At 39.4% G+C, this 19,272-nt stretch overlaps 1 protein-coding gene across 3 annotated transcripts in view; it reads right to left on the reverse strand.

Moving 5' to 3' along the window:
• Nucleotides 1-19,272, reverse strand: part of acbd6 (acyl-CoA binding domain containing 6) — a 189,408-nt gene that overhangs the window by 64,164 nt on the left and 105,972 nt on the right. The window contains exon 7 of one of the 3 annotated variants that reach the window (XM_060829670.1): nt 12,244-12,310. The exons of the other annotated variants lie outside the window; for them this stretch is intronic. Coding sequence (XP_060685653.1) covers nt 12,244-12,310 — 67 coding nt within the window. The remainder of the gene's footprint in view (nt 1-12,243; nt 12,311-19,272) is intronic. 3 annotated transcript variants of the gene reach the window in all.

Consider the following 19,272-nt stretch of genomic DNA (forward strand, 5'->3'; position numbering starts at 1 on the left):
GTACAGTTTCTGCTGAAGAGTGCATTCTTAATTTCAAGGTGTTTCTCCTGCATGGTCAGTTTTCATCCACAATTCAATAATGTCTGAACCCCTTCCCTGGCTCTGATATTGTCTGCGCAATGTTTTCAAATTTAGTGTGAAAACTACTTGACTGTCCCAGGGCCACAGACGGTGTTAAGAGGATCAGGGAGGAGAGTGATCTAATCAAATCAGAGGAGCTCATAGAAGAAACTCCAGCCTGTTTTGTACCTCTTAACGTTAACCTTGCCAATCAAGAAGCAAGCAGGAGCGTGCCTATGCACATTAACTTCTACCCTGTCCTTGAACCACTGCGGACACCAAACCAATAAGGCCTTCAATCCCGAGGCCCAGAGAGCCCTGGAGATACCTCCAATTCCATTAAAGGGACTCTTGAGAAAGAAAGACACACATCCTAAAGTGCAAGGTCCTGAAAGGAGCTAATGCCTTACACATTTATTAATGCCACCACAAGAGAACAAATTAAAGACAATAGGTCATACTTATTGGTCACAAGCTGTAACCCTTTCGAGCCTATGTTATCAGTGCTTTCAATTGCTTTCACTAGTTTGCTTAAACAAGCATCTAGAGATTTCAAGGCTACCTCGATAATCAAATAACTAAACACCTTGGTCCTAATCACTTGACTACATGAATCTTTTCAGTACTGAGCTAGTACCTACTTTATACAGTGTAGTCCACTATTTATCATATACTATTAGCCGCAATATATATGCTGAGACATGTCATGGCTTGCAATGCCAAGAAAAACTCAGCAAGAGCCTGTTAACTGGCATAAGAAAGTAATTAAACTTAAATGTGCTCAAATGATAAACTGCATTTTTCACATTGCTGCAATAGCAAAGTTATAACAAACCAACTGCAGACAATTTCCTTGAGGGACAAGCAGACAAAATAAAAAAGGCAACTGCTTTATTCAGCCCAACTTAAAATTCAATACTTCAATTACAAATATAACAGTAAATATTCATATTGGTTTGATGGTATGAAGTGTAGAAATCCAGCCCAGGGCTTTATTTTTAAGTCTCTATAGGATGTGTTAATGTAAGTGAGAGTGACACTGATAGGGGTGACAATTGTGAAAGAATACAACAGAATATAGATAGATAGATTGGTGACTTGAGCACAGAATTGGCAAATGAATTTTAATCCAGACAAATGCGAGGTGATGCATCTTGGAGGATCAAATTTAGGTTGAATTATACTATAAATGGTAGAATCCTTAGGAACATTAATATAGAGACGGATCTGGACATGCAGGTTCATTGTTCCTTAAAAGTGGCAACACAGGTGACCAAGGTGATTAAGAAGGCATATGATATGCCTGCCTTCATCAGGGCATGGAGTACAAGAATTGGCAAACCATGTTGCAGTTATATAAAACGCTTATTAGGCTGCATTTGGATATTGTGTATAGTTTTGATCGCCACACTGCCAGAAAGACATGGGAGCTTTGGAGAGAATGTAGAGAAGGTTCACCAGGATGTTACCTGGTCTTGAGGGCATTGGCTATAAGGAAAGGTTAAAGAGATTAGGATTGTTTTCACTGGAAAGATGATGACTGAGAGGAGACCTGATAGAGATCTCCAAAGTTTTGAGAGGCATGGAAAAGGTGGATAGTCAGAGGCTTTTTACAGGGTTGGAGTTTCAATTATAAAGGGGGCACAAGTTCAAGGTAAGGGGGACAAGTTTAAGAGACATTTGCAAGGGAAGTTTTTCATGCAGTGGCAGGAGCCTGGAATGCACTACCAGAAGAGGTGGTGGAAGTAGGCATGTTGACAACATTTAAGAGGCATCTGGATGGTTACATGAACAGACAGGGAATAGAGAGACATGGACTGACTAAGGGCAGAAGGTTTGTCTTTTAATTTATTCAGGGCATATTGATTGGCACAGGCTTGGAGGGCCAAAGGGCCTGTTCCTGTGCTGTTCTTCTCTTTTGTTCTTCAGTTAAAAATCTGAAGGTTTGAATTAGGAATCAAGGATCCAGCAACATGACAAAGTAGCTGTTCAATTCATGCAAGTTTAAACTGCTGAGAGGTCTTTCAGGGAGATGAGTGGGATAACATGGAAGGGCACGTCAACTGCCTTCCAGACAATGGCTGAAAGGCAATCAGGAGCAGGAACTATAGTCTGAGAAGACTGTACCAATTACAACAATCCTTACTGACACTGCAATAAGGATTGGTGAACTCAGCCTGGGCAGAGGTAACACTTGGAACTTTTGTTTTACTTGGAACCTTTTTTTGGCATTGCAATAATCCATACAAACAAGAAATGACCACTTGTTCTTTATTTTTAAAAATTTTAGTCAGAAGAATCTGGTCATATTTTCCTTCTACTATTGCGTTTCCCCCACTTTGTAAACTCAAATTTAATTCAGTGAACAAACAGGACTAACTGTATTGCAAATGACTAACTGAATACCAAACAGCTATCATCAGCTGCTATAAACCTCATCCAAGTTAGCAGTTAAATTATGTCTTCTGAAACTCACTCAATATCTATTTTCTGCAGAAACAGAGCTGTTTTTGACTTATAGTTAAGAATGTCACTGTTCAAATGAACATGTAAACAGAGATGGGAATGGTTTTGTAGCTTCCCCAAGGATTCATGATTCATACCATCTTGAACAACAAATACATTCCTCTTCCACAAACCTTTCCTGCCGTGAAGGCTGTTTAGAGCAGCCAGAACTTTGCCAAGGTCTCTCCACATTTAGTAGTTTAGTAGCACAGTGGATATTAGCTCATCTCTTAATAAAAGGGAACTTTATGATGCATGATAGGCACAATAATCTACGGCTCACTAAAACCAACTAATGCCAGGAAAATAGGCCGGCAGCCCTGAGAATGTGGACAGAACAAGTGACATGGGGGAGGATTGGGGCTAGTTGCTACCCATGTGAAGCGGAAGTGGAGTCTGTGGACTAAGTTGCTTCAATAGTAGAACAAGGAGAGAAAATGAAGGAAGAAAGTACCAAGGATGAAATCTTCAGGAATTACACAGTTAATGGAGGCTAAAGGGCTGTAAAAATAGAAATCTCTGCTGAAACCAAGAAAGACTAAACGTTCTGAGGTGGGAACTAAAGGAGACACTGAAGCACGATGCCATGGTTGGCAGCTGTGGTGAAGTGGTAATGTCCCTATCTGAGCCAGGAAGTCTGAGTTCAAGTCCCACCTGGTGTGTAATAACACATTCAAACAGTTTGATTTGAAAATATCTACCAAGTCCTTCTGAATGCAAAACTTACCCGTCTCTTACCTTCATTTTTCTCTTATTTTTCTTATCAAAGCACATGTTTCAGACTTTGCCACATTATATTCTGATGTATTCTTGGTCATTTCCCTTCTCCCCAACCTGCCTACATCCATCTGCACGTCAGACTACTCATTACCATTTACCTTCCCATTAACCTTTTAACAGCAGCAAACTTGGATGTCTCACACTCAGTCCCCTTACTTAGATTTATTAATATACGTTGTAGACAGCTGAAATTCAGCCATTCATAAGCCCTTTATAAACACCGCAAACTCTATGAGATACTCTTCAAAATGTAATGGTAAACAAACAGCCACTTAAAAATATCTTCAAAAAGTTTAAGAACTCTTAAGTGTTCATATAAATGTTAAACACACAGCCATTCAAACCCTCTGCAATAACATCATCCCTTAATGAGTTTAAAATTGTGAAAGCAAAGTTTGCAAATTCTTTGACAGCTGTATCAACAGTACCTGCTGAGGCGAAGCCATTAGCTACAAACATATTGATCTGGAGCAGCAATTGGACACTCAGCCACTCAGATATATCTGCAAATGTGTTGTTGGTCAAAGCACAGCAGGCCAGGCAGCATCTCAGGAATAGAGAATTCGACGTTTCGAGCATAAGCCCTTCATCAGGAATAGTTTTTCGTGGCTGAAGAGTTTCTGTGCAGAGGAGATGACCTGGGGGGTGCAGTGAGAGAGGGACTCACTGAAATCCTTGTAGAGGGAGGAAGAGAGCTTCTTCAAGGAAGGCATCCTTGTAAGAGGATTCGCAGTAGGTTAAAATCTTCGAGTGAAAAATGAGGTCTGCAGATGCTGGAGATCACAGCTGCAAATGTGTTGCTGGTCAAAGCACAGCAGGCCAGGCAGCATCTCAGGAATAGAGAATTCGACGTTTCGAGCATAAGCCCTTCATCAGGAATATATCCACCACTGACAAAGGTCATGGCTGATTACTCCACATAACCTTTCATGTTCTTGCTTATTGCAAGTTGATCTACCTCTGCCTTAAAAGCATAGGAAGACTTGTCCTTCTCTGCCGTTTGAAAATCAGTGTTTTGAAGATGCATGCCACTCTGAAAAATACATTGTGCTCATCTCTGTCTTAAATTGGCAATTCCTCATTTTTAAACTGAACTTCAGTTCTAGAAACTCTCACAAAAGAAAACATCCTTTCCACATACATTTTCTTAAGGTATCAGGATCCCTGAGGACATATATATTTCTATCAAATTACCACTTGTTCTTTTAAGGTCCAGTGGATACAAGCTGAGTCTGTCTAACCTTGCTTCAGAAGACAAAACAGAATAGAGTGGTGCTGGAAAAGCACAGCAGTTCAGGCAGCATCTGAGGAGCAGGAAAATCGATGTTTCAGGCAAAAGCCCTTCAGGTATTCCTGATGAAGGGCTTTTGCCCGAAATGTCGATTTTCCTGCTCCATGGATGCTGCCTGAACTGCTGTGCTTTTCCAGCACCACTCTATTCCAGAATCTGGTTTCCAGCATCTGCAGTCATTGTTTTTACCTCAGAAGACAAAATGCCCATTCCAGTATTAGCCTCGTAAACCTTCACTGAACTGCTGCAAATATATTTCGATACTTCCTTAAATAAGGACACCAATACTGTACATAATACTCCAGATTGGTCTCACCAATGTCATGTATAGTTGAAGCATAATCTCCCTCTTTTGTGTTCAATCCCCTTCACAATTTGATTCTATTAGCTTTTCTAGTTACTTGCTGAACCTGTACACTAGCCATTTGATATTGATGCACTGAGACATCCAGATCCCTCTGCATTTCCCTCTGCAATTTAGGCGACACGTTTCTTTTTAAATTATTCATGCTAGATGTCTGCCCACTCACTTAACCTATTAATATCCATCAATATGGTTTGGCGTTTAGGAAAAGCTTAATAATGAGACTCCGATGTGCAGTTATGTTCAGAAAAGCTCAGTGCTGAACATAATCAAACCTGAGGTAGTGAAGCAGATCCATTCTACTGCTTTAGGGCTATATTGATGTTGTACTGTTAATTAAATAAGTCAGTCATCCACTTTGCTAATTCAAAGGTTCAAATGGTAGATAAAAAAATGATAGATCAACAGATGGATTAAATCAGAGTCAAACTGACACTAAAATCTGATTCTGTTTAATGCAAACATGCATTTTGGAGATATGTATCTGCATGCTTTCACAGTGCTAGTCAATTTAATGGCCACTTACCTAAGAACCAAGCCCCATCATCAAACACTGCATTACAAACATATTTAAATTTTCATAAAGCATCTAATTATGATCTGTAAAGTTGTTAACACCTTATAAAATTGCATCAAAAGGTTCCTGATTCCAGAGAGGCTGCCTTTTTGGTTCACAAACCCACCTGACTTGATTCCTGACATAAACTCTTGAAACCTACCAGCCTCGCTGAAAATCTCAAACTCAATGAAATACAGAATTGAAGTAGTTAACAATATTAGTTGTCCCAAAACCAATGTGTGTGTGTATTAGATTGTGTATTGGTCAAACTAGTGGCCAGTGGGAATGAGGTCCCAAAGTTGAATAACCACCCTCCGTTCCTCCTCTTTACTTGTTTTGCTTGGGTTGTGGCAGCTTCGAAATGGCATAATGCACTTTCAGTTGGCTACTTTCATTTGACTCAAGTTTTGTGAGTCTTATCTTGAACAATGCAAGCTGGACCACAAAGCAGAATTCCCATCTCATTTCCAACAGTATTTATACAAAGAGTAGCTATCTTTGAGTGCTTTATATAGTAATTTGTTTTTCCAAGGGATTAATTATTTCCAAGTTCTGAATGGCTTAATGAGCAGGAGGTATCTTTCACTAACAAGTGTGTTTTATTGAGAGCTGTATTAGATAGCTGAAAAGTTTTGTTGCGTTTTCATCTCCACGTTGCTCCTGAGATCTGCTCATGGTGGACACTGGACGAGTTTATGGAGGGCATAGATGGTATGAGGAGCTGCAAGAGTTCAGACAGAAGATATGAGAAGATACTGACATAAGTGAGGCATGAGTTGGCGTGGGTGGCTTGGAAAATATGGAGAAATAGATGAGGAGAATGGTTTGACATGTAAAGTATGAGGGTCTGAGGTGGATGAGGTGCTGCTATGAGTTGGCTCTGAGGGCATGAGGGTCATGGGGATGGATGAAAGTTGAGAGGGCTGAATGATGGAAGACTAGATGACACCCTAAAGAAAAGGGATGAGTTCACAGAAAACCTTCTAATCAGCGGCCTTGACACTTGCTCTCTCCACTGATTTTCAACATTCTGGATTAGTGAATCAGATTCTACACAGCACTCGTCCACTGAAACATGTTACATTTTTCAGGGCACTTTTACTGAGATGGGGAAACAGAGTTGAGAAATTTCCCAACTTGAGCTACCCATCTGGGAAGGAATATTATGGCCCATTGTCTTTTTCTTTCTTCCTGTACTAGTTTCTTGGTCCTCTCTTGTTAAATTCTAAAATCATCCCAATCCTCAGGATTACTACTCTTTTCTGGCAACATTATAAATCTTGCCCTTTGACCCAAAATAATCTTTAACTCCTTTTGGACCACTTTTTGTCTTTAAGGAATTATTACTAATGTTATAAAAGCCAGCCATTGCTTGTTAGCGAATCTAACTTAGCTCGGTCACCCCACATATCTTTGCAGTTTGCTTTGTTTAGATTTCAGACCCTATCATCAGATATAACTAAATCACTTTCAACCCGAAACAAAATTCTATCATACAATGGTTATTCTTCCCCAGAGACCCCTTTATTACAAGGTCAATTAATCTTTCTCATTTCACAATACTGGATTCAAAATAGCCTGTTTCCAATTTGGTTCATTGATATACTGAATTAGAAAACGATCTTGCATACATTCCATCAATTAGCCGCCCACATTATTACTGCAAATTTGGTTCACTCAGTCTATATGAAACTTCAATCCTCCATGATACCTGTATTATTCTCACTACGTGCAGCTTTAATTTCATCACTTATACTCAGTGCTACATTTACTGTTCAGAGGCTTATAACCAACTCACATCAATGCTTTGTGCACTTTACTGTTTCAGAGCTCCACCCAAACTCTGTTATTTCTTGAACTAAGATATTTTTCTTGACTCCATTTTTATTATCAGAGCTACTTTTCCTCCCCTTACATTTTACTTCTATCTTTGAAAAGGCAAACAATAGATATTCAATCAAACCTATTTATTTCTCTCTGCACTATTAATTTATTTAATTTACTGCAAAGGCATTGCACAAATATAGTGCCTTCAACTTTTTTCTAATTTTCTCTGACATCATCTTAGTCCCTAATTCCCTATGAGCTTTCTTAAACTCACACTGCTTATTTTTGCCCACAGCACACTTTGCCCTGGAGTCTTGATATTCCCTTGCTGCTTTTGAAGTTATCATTTTCTGAATACTCCCATGGGCCTCCCCAAATTCATTAATTAAATGCCCTAGTTATTCCACTCCAACTTCAGTCAAAGGAGGTAAACTCAGCAAAAATTTCAAATGAAAGTTTATTCATTTTATTTAAAAATTTAATAAGATTAACAATTTTAACAATCATCCATATTTAACACAGTCCATAAACCAAGCTTGCCTGACTGCCTAAAACAAGCTCTGAAAAGGTTTCAAATTCCTACCTCCTTGTATCCTCCAGAGACACCTCCAAATCCATTAAGTGATTTTGCAGGGGCAAAAGAAGCACAAAATTAACGTGAGCATGCTAAGAGGTTTCAGGCTTATATTTTCAAGGGGGGGTGGTGGAATAAAAATCAATCAAACCGCCTGAATTGTCACTATCTAGTACAACCCTGTCATAATTTGTAAATTAATAATGAACACCCAAAGAGCCTACCAGAGAATTTTTCACAGACTAACCTGAATTATTACATAATTATACAGTAAACAGATTAGTAAATGCATTTGGGAAAGTTTTATTTCAAAAGAAATACACAATGGAGGTATAGTTACAACTGATGATATTAGACTGTCCTTACTTGAAATTTCAGATTTAAAAAACCTATAAATTCTATAAATATTCTTGTTCTGAAAGTGTTCAAACCTTCCTACTATAGGATTATAATTAATTCTTTGTTGAAAATTCTTAACCTTTATACTGACATTTGTCAACCTAAATTCAAATAATGATTTACAACCTTCTATTTTGTAAAATATGATTTACATGAAAAGTACACTTGCCAAGTACTGGTTCCTTTTATACATTAAATGTTGCTGGTGTCACATGATTGCTCCAAGGTAAATTTAACATTTTCACATCTTTAATAGATCGCTTGAAGATACAATTGTATATGCAGCCTTTCTCCCCGATATCCATTTGCTGTTACATTTTATAAGCAACACTGTGATAGAATTTAACTGTATACTTAATCTAAAATATATTCAGTTTAAATGGTAATTGTGCACAATATCTTGGAATATATCTTATTGGTCAATTTTACCTGCGCAAAATAAACTATGTTATGCCCCACCTAAAGAACAGCATTGGTTTATGTCTTTACAACAATAATACTTGTGGTATGATGGGGCAGAGGTTAACATTAAAACATAGACAATTGTTTGCTGTAAAAAAAAATCCTGCACTACTGTGCTCTGCCAACATCAGGAAATGCATTTGTGATTTTCAGTGAGAGTATTGGAACATTTCAAAGAATTGACTGAGAATTATGATTTGCATTCTGAAAGTATTCCCATTAATTGTGTGGATATAAGACAACTGCTTAGCCTGATCATGAGTAAGAAGAGTAGGCCATTTGGCCCAACGAGCCAGTCTGTCATCTTTCAATAAGATTGTGGCTGATTGATTATGGCCTTAACTCCACTTTCCTGTCACCCATAACTCTTAACTGTTTCATGAGAAAATTCAGAATCAGCCATGAGGATATTCAGTGGCCGTGCCTCCACTGCTCTCGGTGGATGAGAATTCCAAAGACTAATCAAAGTCTAAGAAGTGATTCCTTACCTCTATCTTAAATAGGAGACCCCTAGGTTGTGTTAGTGAACTCTAGATTTCCCCATACATCCTCTTGGCATCTGCCCAGTTAAATCCCCTCAGAATCTTGTAATGAGATGTTCAACTCTCATTTATTTGACCTCCAAATGAGCATAGGCTCAATCTGCTTGACTTTTTCTCATAAGACAAACCTTTCATTCCAAACTGTGAACTTCTGGTGAACTGCTTCCAATGCAAATACATCTTACCTTGAAAAAAAATGAACCAAACTGTACATTGTACCTCGGTCTCAACTGTATAGTTACAGCAAAATTTCGTTAAATAACAAACTGCTTTTCTTCTTGCCACAGTAGATAACCTCATATTTTTGCAAATTGGAGAAAAGGTGGCAGACGGAACACAATGACTGAACTTATTCACATCCTTTGCAAGCTTGCTTTCCAGCCTATGATCAGCAAATATGGCTACAATACAATTGGTAATTTCATAAAAGGAAGATTTCCTTTAGTAAAGGATGAACTGGTGTTTCCACCTTCCCTCAGTAGTTCATTTGCTCTTTTGAAGGTTTCACTTGTCACTTGTGTGTAATCCATGAGTCCAATATAGCCCTCACTAATATATGTATCATTCAGGTGAGCTGAGAGACAACAACTGAATATTCATATTTAATCACAGCGTGTGTAACAGCAGAGTCTGAGGCAGGAAGGGACACTGGGTACCTGATATCAAACTTAGCAAAGAGGACTGAACCAAAAATCTTCTGGTATGTGTGAGATCCTTTATGCACACCCGGACTCTCAGCCGCACCGCACGCTGCCCTCAAAGCGGCTGCGGGGGGGAAAAGAGACTGTCACACACCTCCTTCTGGAATGTGCCTACGCAGAAGAAGGCTGGAGAGGAATGCAGTGGTGTTTGTCGAGGTTCGTCCTGAGCTGCGCCGTGACGCGGGACTCCGTGCTCTACAGCCTGTTCCCTAGGACGCACGCCGAGACGAACATCAACTGTGCCTGGAAGATCATCAACTCGGTGAAGGACTATCTCTGGGCAGTCCGAAATCTGTTGATCTTCCAGCTGAAGGAGTTGACCCCGACTGAGTGTTGCAGACTGGCACATTCTAAGGTGAAGGACTACGTGTTGAGGGACGCGCAGAAGCTTGGGGCAATTGCCGCCAGGGCGCGATGGGGAAAGACCACCATGTAACATCTGCCTGCCTAAAGAAGAACAGGGGGCTCACGCAGTCATTTGGGCTCTGCTGACGCCTCAGCAAAAAAATATAGTTGTACAGACCTGTAAATAGGAACGATTACTCTCTTTCGGTATGCAAAGAAATGGAATGTTTACATATGTATAGCATGTCCACTTGTATAGATCATCAAAGTATTTTATGAATAAAGTATATTTTTGAAATAAAAAAAAGTGTGTCTTATTACCATGTCACCAAATGTATCTCATTAAACTACAGGGAATAACGAGGATTTTTTTTTGAAATGTAGTGCTAGTGGAATATATGAATAACCATAATTTACACTGTATTTCTTTTCAGCTACAATTTTTGTAGGCTACACTCTGACTGAACTTATAATATTCGAGATCCAGGTTTTTCCATGGGATAAAAGAAATATTAAAGAAGTTGAGTTTGTTTGCTGCCAATCATTGTGTATTAATTTGAATTATCACAACATTTTTAAAAAGACCTAATTTAGAAATTGTTGCTTCCTTACCAATTTGTATAATCCTTGTGATATATTTTACATTTAGTTTTGATGAATTTGCTGTGCTTGTGCTTATTGATTATTTGGTAAGTACATTAATCCATCAGTGATTGCAGTGATTAATTATCCAGTCAAATTTTAAGAAATATGATTAAAAGGAGATTAATGTTGGTTCAACGAACAATAGCATTTATTTATAATAGATGGGTTCATTTGTAGCAATACAGCCCTCTTAAAGCCACAGAAACAGATTAAAATAAATTTAACATATTCATTTAATGCAGTTGAGGAATGACTGTGCTGAGAAATTTCACACATTACAATCAGTAAAGAAATTCATTAAAACATATTTTCTGGGAATGGATGTGGACTAACCATGAGCTGAATTGTTGGATCAATCAAGCATCAAGATTTGATCAGAAGGAAAACAAGGTTTCCTTCTAAGATCTTCCTCTCTTCTCCTCTCAATGTGCAAGTCCACAGGTACTTGATATTATTCACACCTCCTCAAATCGGCATTCTTTAATTAAATGATTAGCCAAACTATTTGGCTATGAAAGGCATCACAGCCATGCTTGGTCAGCTGCTTATGCAACACATTCACTTTTCGAGCAGGAATATCATAGACAGAAATCTGACTGATTTCCCTACCCCAGAAATCCAGAAGCATGAAAGTCAATTCTGGCTCTTCAATTGAGAAAAGCTAACTTGAAACCTAGCACCTTTCTGGCTTATCTTACCCGGTTTGCAACTGAGTCATCAGCATAACCAGCCTTTTTACAGTTCGAAAATAATCAACAGCTCGTGGGGTATTACACATTATTTTACAGTGCTGTCAGTTCTGCTCTTGGAGCAGGTTGACAGAAGAGGTGCTCAAAGCCATGGGAGGATCAGACAAAGTAGTTGGCAAGAAAACATTCCCACTGATAGAAACATAGAGAACAAGGAGACACCTATTTAAGGTGACCAGAGGGAACATTAGGAAAATCTTTTCTATGTAGTGAATTAGAATCTAGAGTGTACTACCCAAGATTCTGGATTAGTGGTGCTGGAAGAGCACAGCAGTTCTGGCAGCATCTGAGGAGCAGTAAATCGACGTTTCAGGCAAAAGCCCTTCATCAGGAATACAACATCGATTTTACTGCTCCTCGGATGCTGCATGAACTGCTGTGCTCTTCCACCACCACTAATCCAGAATCTGGTTTCCAGCATCTGCAGTCATTGTTTTTACCTTGTACTCCCAAGAGCCTGGTGGAGGAAGGTGTAATCATGGCTTTCGAATGGCAACTGGATAGGCACTAAAAAGGGAAACAATTGCAGGATTGTGAGTAAAACCTGAGGAGCAAGACTAGCTGGACAGTTCTTCCAGAGAACTGAATGAATACAATGGGGAGTCAAATGGCTCCCCTGTGTTGTAACCACACTATGATTCTATATATAGGGACTCCGAGTGCTTTCTGAGAAAACATAAAGGAATTAACATAGAATGAACAAAGAAAACCAGAATACCAGAGTTCTCGGTTCAAATTTGATTTTTGAAATGGTCATCCTCTATTTCAAAAAAAAAAGTGGCATTAAGCTTAAAAGCATTGCTGATGAAGGAGTATTTATTGTCCTTCAGATTTCACCGGAAGTGAGAAATACAACACACAAGATTCGAAAGCAGATGTGACAAAGATACAGCACCTTAAGTAGTGACAAACTGTAGTTATAATTTCCCTACAACAAGAGGAAAAAGAAACCCTGTGAATTCATGAAACAAAATAGCCATTTGCCCTGTCAGTCAACCAGAAAACAAGTTAACCCAGTACTCCATTTACTCAGCACTCATTCATTTAGCCTATCACTCTAAAATAACCTGACAGCTATTGTTATAAAAGAAATGGCTTAAACATGCTGATCCTACTAACGAGCTATTGGTGTGTACAATAGGATTCTTAAACTGAAACCCAAAGGCGTGTCGAACACTATGCAGGGGAGTAACGAAGTACAATGGAAATGATTGTCCTGTTGACTGACAGATTGGCAGGGATTAGAAAATTATCGAGGGCCCTTCTGCAACATAAGTGCAGATTAATGTAATTTGGATAAATACGAAATCTGACCAACTGGGAAGGTCAGTTCTTGTACAAGCAGATCTCACAACCAAGGATCAAGTGAATCGCTGAAGGAAACTGTGTCCTTTGGGGGTGGTGCCTTCTGAACAGCAAAATTTAAGTGTGATATTTTACACAATCTACATCTTATAGATGTAACATCCACTCCTAACAAAACATATGCTGCAAGTGAAGAACTATGTTTGTACGACAACAGCACTGAACTAAAATAAATCTAAAGCAACATCATTTATGTTGCCTCTATCAAATTCATATTAACTCTGGTACTGTATTGTGATTGGGTAAAAAATGAGGTCTGCAGATGCTGGAGATCACAGCTGAAAATGTGTTGCTGGTGAAAGCACAGCAGGTTAGGCAGCATCCAAGGAATAGGAAATTCGACATTTCGGGCATAAGCCCTTCATCAGGAATGAAGGGCTTATGCCCGAAACGTCGAATTTCCTATTCCTTGGATGCTGCCTAACCTGCTGTGCTTTAACCAGCAACACATTTTCAACTGTATTGTGATTGTAAATTTTGCCTTAAAGATGATTGGGGTTCCCACTCACAATCAGAAAATGCCATTGCACAGTGCAGCAAAGTGTTATACAAACTGAGAGGGTTCTGCTGTGCTGTTGGAGTTGTCGGGGGGAAGGCACAGTACTGACAGTTTCAATTTAGAAAAGAAAATCAAAATAGAACTCAACCAAACTCCCCAGTCCCATTAGCTAGTTACATATAGGGGTAATTATGTGCCAGCATTGGGACATGTTAAATTTTCATTACAAACAATTCACAATCACCTGGCAGAATTACAAACCAGACACTCGTTTAAAGCACCAAAGAGCAAAGCATAAAGCAAGACTCAAATGCAACTTCAAAAAATTGAAGGGAGAAAGAACAGAGAAGAGAGTCAATTGTAAAGAGAATAAACAGAGTTGTCAGCATCCTAATTAAGAATCTCAAATAAATAAATCAATCATTGTCATATTTCTACAAGTAGGGTGCAATGCTGGCCATGCCAGTAAAGAATTGCAACCTCTTACTATGTCAATGATTTTATCTTCTGTAAGTCTAATCTAATCTAGTTAAACTGTTGTGGATAAATTCAACCAGAATAACATGGGGACGTTACCACATAGATAATTTACTATTATACATCTGTACAAAAAAAAATAATTTCGCTCTTCAAATCAAATAACTGTTTTTACTACACTTTCTATTCAGCTAGGGTCTGGATCCACATCGATTCCAAATCCAACATGTGAATACTGTTGATGAAGAGTCATCTAGATTCGAAACATGAGCTTGCTTTTTCTCCATGGATGCTATCTGACCCACTGTGATCTTCAGCATTGTTGTTTTCAAGTGAAAACTTCTTATCAGCCGCAGTAAAATTCTGAACTGATCTGGGTTTTGGTTTCAAGTTCATAGTACAAAAGTGCTTAAAATTTGGCATAATTTGTTACAACAAAGGCACCAAAGTTGCTTGTAAAAATAGACAGATCGGATTATTTGAGGATTCAGTCTTAATTAGTAATACACATCTACTTTCTAATGTCATTTAATTTGCTTAATTTAAGTTATTGGATAAGAAATACTGTAACTGAATTCAGTAGATTCATAGCCCTGTAGCAATGTCCAGACTGGACATATTCATTTGCAATGACGATTGTGAAAGAATCTGGCATTGGATGCAAAAACTGAAAACATATTCTATTCTTCATCTTCATAAGCTTAAAAGTCTCAACTTTTTGATGCATTTCTAGAGTTTTCAATTAAAATGTTGATTCTTGAACAGAAGATCTGAATTCAGAAAGTAATGCACACTTCAGTAACTAGGCTGGTCTCAACTGGCTCATTCAGAAAGGTGAGAGCACCGGTCCTCTCCTGCCCCATTTTCACAACTCTCCAGACATACTTCTTCAAGTGCTCCTGAGGCAGCCTTTGAAGAGAATTGTTTCACGAGATAATTGTTTGCTAGAACAAAATTTAAACAAAGGAAATATAACGCTGAAGCCTTCACGTTCCACATATCAGGACAACGTGCAAAAATCCAAATTTAGAAAGGGAACATCAATTTGTACAGCATGTGAAGAAGATGGTAATGAGTAAGAATATGTTGTTCTGAAGATGCAGCAAGTAATGTTAACAATCATTCTTAGAAAGCTAATTAAATTCAAACAAGGCAGATAGACTCTGAATGTGCAGGGGTTTGGCATAGACAATGCATCAGGATTAAGAAGTCTCCATAATTCTTTCTTCAACGAACAAAGTGCAACATAAGGAAAAATTCCTTTTGCCGGCAATGTGAAGAGTCCTTTGTGTAGCTTCCAACATGTGCAAGTAAATCATGCAAGTCCAACTGACCATTTTAAATTGGTTTCAAGAATAACTTGAGGCACAGACTGGATTATTTCATAAATGTTTTTCAATAGTGGATTCACTGCTGACATCAGACACTGAGCTGAAATTTACAAGCACAGGTTGGTTGACCACTGTCAGAACTGCTGCCTGTTGGTCATAGAGTCACAGAGATGTACAGCACGGAAACAAACCTTTTGGTCCAACTCGTCCATGCCGACGAGAAATTCTAACTTAATGTAGTCCCATTTGCCAGCACTTGGCCCATCTCCCTCTAAACTCTTCCTATTCATATATCCATCCAGATGCCTTATAAATGTTGTAATTGTACCAGCCTCCATCATTTCCTCTGGCAGCTCACTCCATAGAGGCACCATCCTCTGTGTGAAAAAATTGTCCCTTAGGTCCCTTTTAAATTCTTCCCCTCTCACCGTAAACCTATGCCCTCTAGTTCTGCATTCCACTCCAGGGAAAAGACTTTGTCTATTTATCATATCCACGGCCCTCATGATTTTATAAACCTCTAGAAGGTCACTGCTCAGCCTCCAACGCTCCAGGGAAAAAAGCCCCATCCTATTCAGACTCACCCTGTAGCTCAAATCCTCCAATCCTGGCAACTTCTTTGTAAATCACAGTAAGAGTTTCTTAACAGAATTATACTTTTCTTACATCACCAGACTAATTAAATACCAAGACCAAGCCAAAGAATATTATAGAGACCCCTGGCTCTCACAATTCCACAAAGAGCTTGATCTGTGGGAGGTGGCGGTTATTGGCCAAATGCAGACTGTTAAATGTTGTGGATAGTTATAAGGAAACTTTTAATACAGTCTGACAATTGTTGTGATACATACCTGGCATTATAATGATACTGAAACTCATTTAATTCTTTTGTGTGATCCTTCTGGCTAGGAGGAAGCATTATGCTAATGGAATGTACAACTTGTGAGTTTACTGCACAATGGCATTCCAAGTTGGCTAGCTTCACATTTTGCTCAATGCACGAGACACCTCGTGCTTCTAAGGCAGACGGGATACCTGTGCACAAGCACAGCCAAAGGCTGTTTCATTTGTGTAACATATAGCGAGTGATAATTTAATCAGGATAGCCACTACCATGCGCTATGTCAGCACTGAAGCTGCATAGCGAGCAGGCAACTAGGTAAAGATAAAGTCACCATAATCCTGCTGGACATATGGCTTCTCACTCATCAGGCAGAGACAACTGGTTTAAATTGAGGATGACCAAGCCTCAGACAAAAGTAAAAGGTGAGGAAGAGAGACCTTCATTGTAACCTCAGCGGGTGTTAGATTTGAACCCACTCTGTGGGCATCACTCTATAGTGCAAACAAGCTGTCTGGCCAGCATGGCTTTACTTTCTATTCATTCATGGGATGAGGTTATCACTTGCTAGACCAGCATTATTGGTTATCCCTAATTGCCCAGGGCAGTTAAGAGACAACCACATTGCTGTGGGTCTGTGGTCGTGTGTAGGCCAGACCAGGTAAGAATAGCAGTTTCCTTCCTGAAAGAACATTAGTGAACCAGATGTTTTTTTTTCTGACAAATTGACAATGGATTTGTGGTCATCAGTAGTCTTTTAATTCTAGACTATTTTTTATTGAGTTCGAATTCCACCTTCTGCCATGGCGGGATTCAAACTCAGGTCACCAGAATGTTATAGAGGACCAGCGATAATACCACTTGGCCATTGTCTCCCCTGTTAACTGAAACTTGCAATTAAACAGCTCAAACCCCATTCAACAGGTTGCCAATAAAGGTTGATCTGGTAGCACATAGGAACTGCAGGAATCCTAATTTTTTTTTATTCATTCACAGAAAGCAGCCATTGCTGGCAATGTGAGCACTTATTGCCCCCCTCGAATTGCTCTGGAAAAGATGGTGTTGACCTGCTGATTTGAACCACAATAATTCATGTGGTGTAGGTACACCTATAGTGCTGTCAGAGAGGGAGGCCCAAGTAATTAAGAGCCACAAAAGTGCCTGACAATGACTTATTCTACAAAGGAGGATCCAATGACTGCTCTTGAAGTTAAATGGCATTCCCATCATTGAATCCCCTGCTGCCAACATTCTGGTGTTACCACTGGTCAGAAACTGGCTCAACCAATCATATAAATACTGTGGCTCTGAGAGAGCAGGCTGGGAATTCTGCTGCAAGGAACTCACCGATTGTAGATAAGAGCTGGGGAGACAGTGTATAAGGCACAAGTGAGGAATGTAATGGAATACTCTCTACTTTCCTGGATGAATGCAGTTCCAACAGCAGTCAAGAAGCACAACACGATACAGGACAAAGCATCTCACATGGCTGGTATTCAATCTACCACCTTCAAACTTCATTCTCTTCACTACAAATGCCAGACGTGTGTACTATCTCTGCGTGGGTGATCATGCCTCACAAATTTGTTAAGAGTTCTCTGATGAAGAGACCAGGAAGGTTGACACAGTCTATATGAATTTCAGTAAGGCCTTTGATAACGTTCCACATGGCAGGCTGGTGTGGAAGGTGAGATAGCATGGAATCATGGGGAAGCTGGCAAATTGGATACACAATTGGCTTGATGGTAGGAAGCAGAGGGTAATATTGGAAGCATGCTTGTCAGACTGGAGGCCTGTGATTAGTGGAGTGTCTTAGGGGTCCCTGCTGGGTCCATTACTGTTTGTTATCTATATCAATGATTTCGATGAGAATGTACAAGGCATGATTAGTAAGTTTGCAGATGACACTAAAATAGGAGATATCGTGGACAGTGAGGAAGTTCTCAGAAATGGCAGCAGGATCTTGATCAGCTGGGGAAGTGGGCTGAGAAATGGCAAATGGAGTTTAATATAGATAAGATCAAGATGTTGCATTTTGGAAAATCAAATCAAGGTAGGAGTTTCATGTTAAATGGTAGGGCCTTAAGGCGTGTAGTGGATCAGAGGGATCTTGGAGTTTAGGGGCACGGTTAAATGAAAGTGGAGTCACTGGTACACAAGGCAATGAAGAAAGCCTTTGGTACACTGGCCTTCATCAGTCAGGGCACTGAGTATTGATGTTGGGAAGTTATATTGCAGTTGTACAGGACACTGGTGAGGCTGCACTTTAAGTATCGTGTTCAGCTTTGGTCACCTTGCTACAGGAAGATTATTATTAAAATGTAAAGAGTGCAGATAAAATTTACAAGGATGTTGCCAGGACTCAACGGTCTGAGTTGTAGGGACAGGTTGGACAAGCAAGGACTTTTTCCTTTAGAGTGTAGGAGACTGAGGGGGGAATCTTATGGAAGTGTATAAGATCATGAGAGGCATGGATAGGGTGAATGCACTCAATCTTTTTCCCAGAGTTAGGAAATCAAGGACTAGAGGACATTAGTTTATGGTTAGAGGAGAAAGAATAAAAGGGAACCTGAGTAGCACCTTTTTTTAAACACAGAGGGTGGTACATATATGGAATGAGCTGCCAGTGGAAATGGTTGAGATGGGTACATTAACAACATTTAAAAGGCATTTGGACAAACGCATGGATAGAAAAGTTTTAGAAGGATATGGGCTCAGTGTAGGGAAATGGGGTTAGCATGGATGGACATTTGGTCAGCATGGATCAATTTGTCTCCATGCTGTAGGACTCTATGACCCTATCTACAAGAAGCACTGTACTCACTCCAATAGGATTCGTTGACAGCTTTTTCCAAACTTGTGACCAGTACAAACTCAAATGTCATTGGCAAATGTGGTGCCACTGTTTAAAGAGTTCGCTAAAGACAAACCAGGGAACTATAGACCGGTGAGCCTG

This window comes from Hemiscyllium ocellatum, chromosome 9, assembly GCF_020745735.1.
Source record: "Hemiscyllium ocellatum isolate sHemOce1 chromosome 9, sHemOce1.pat.X.cur, whole genome shotgun sequence".
In the NCBI taxonomy this organism is placed as follows: domain Eukaryota; kingdom Metazoa; phylum Chordata; class Chondrichthyes; order Orectolobiformes; family Hemiscylliidae; genus Hemiscyllium; species Hemiscyllium ocellatum.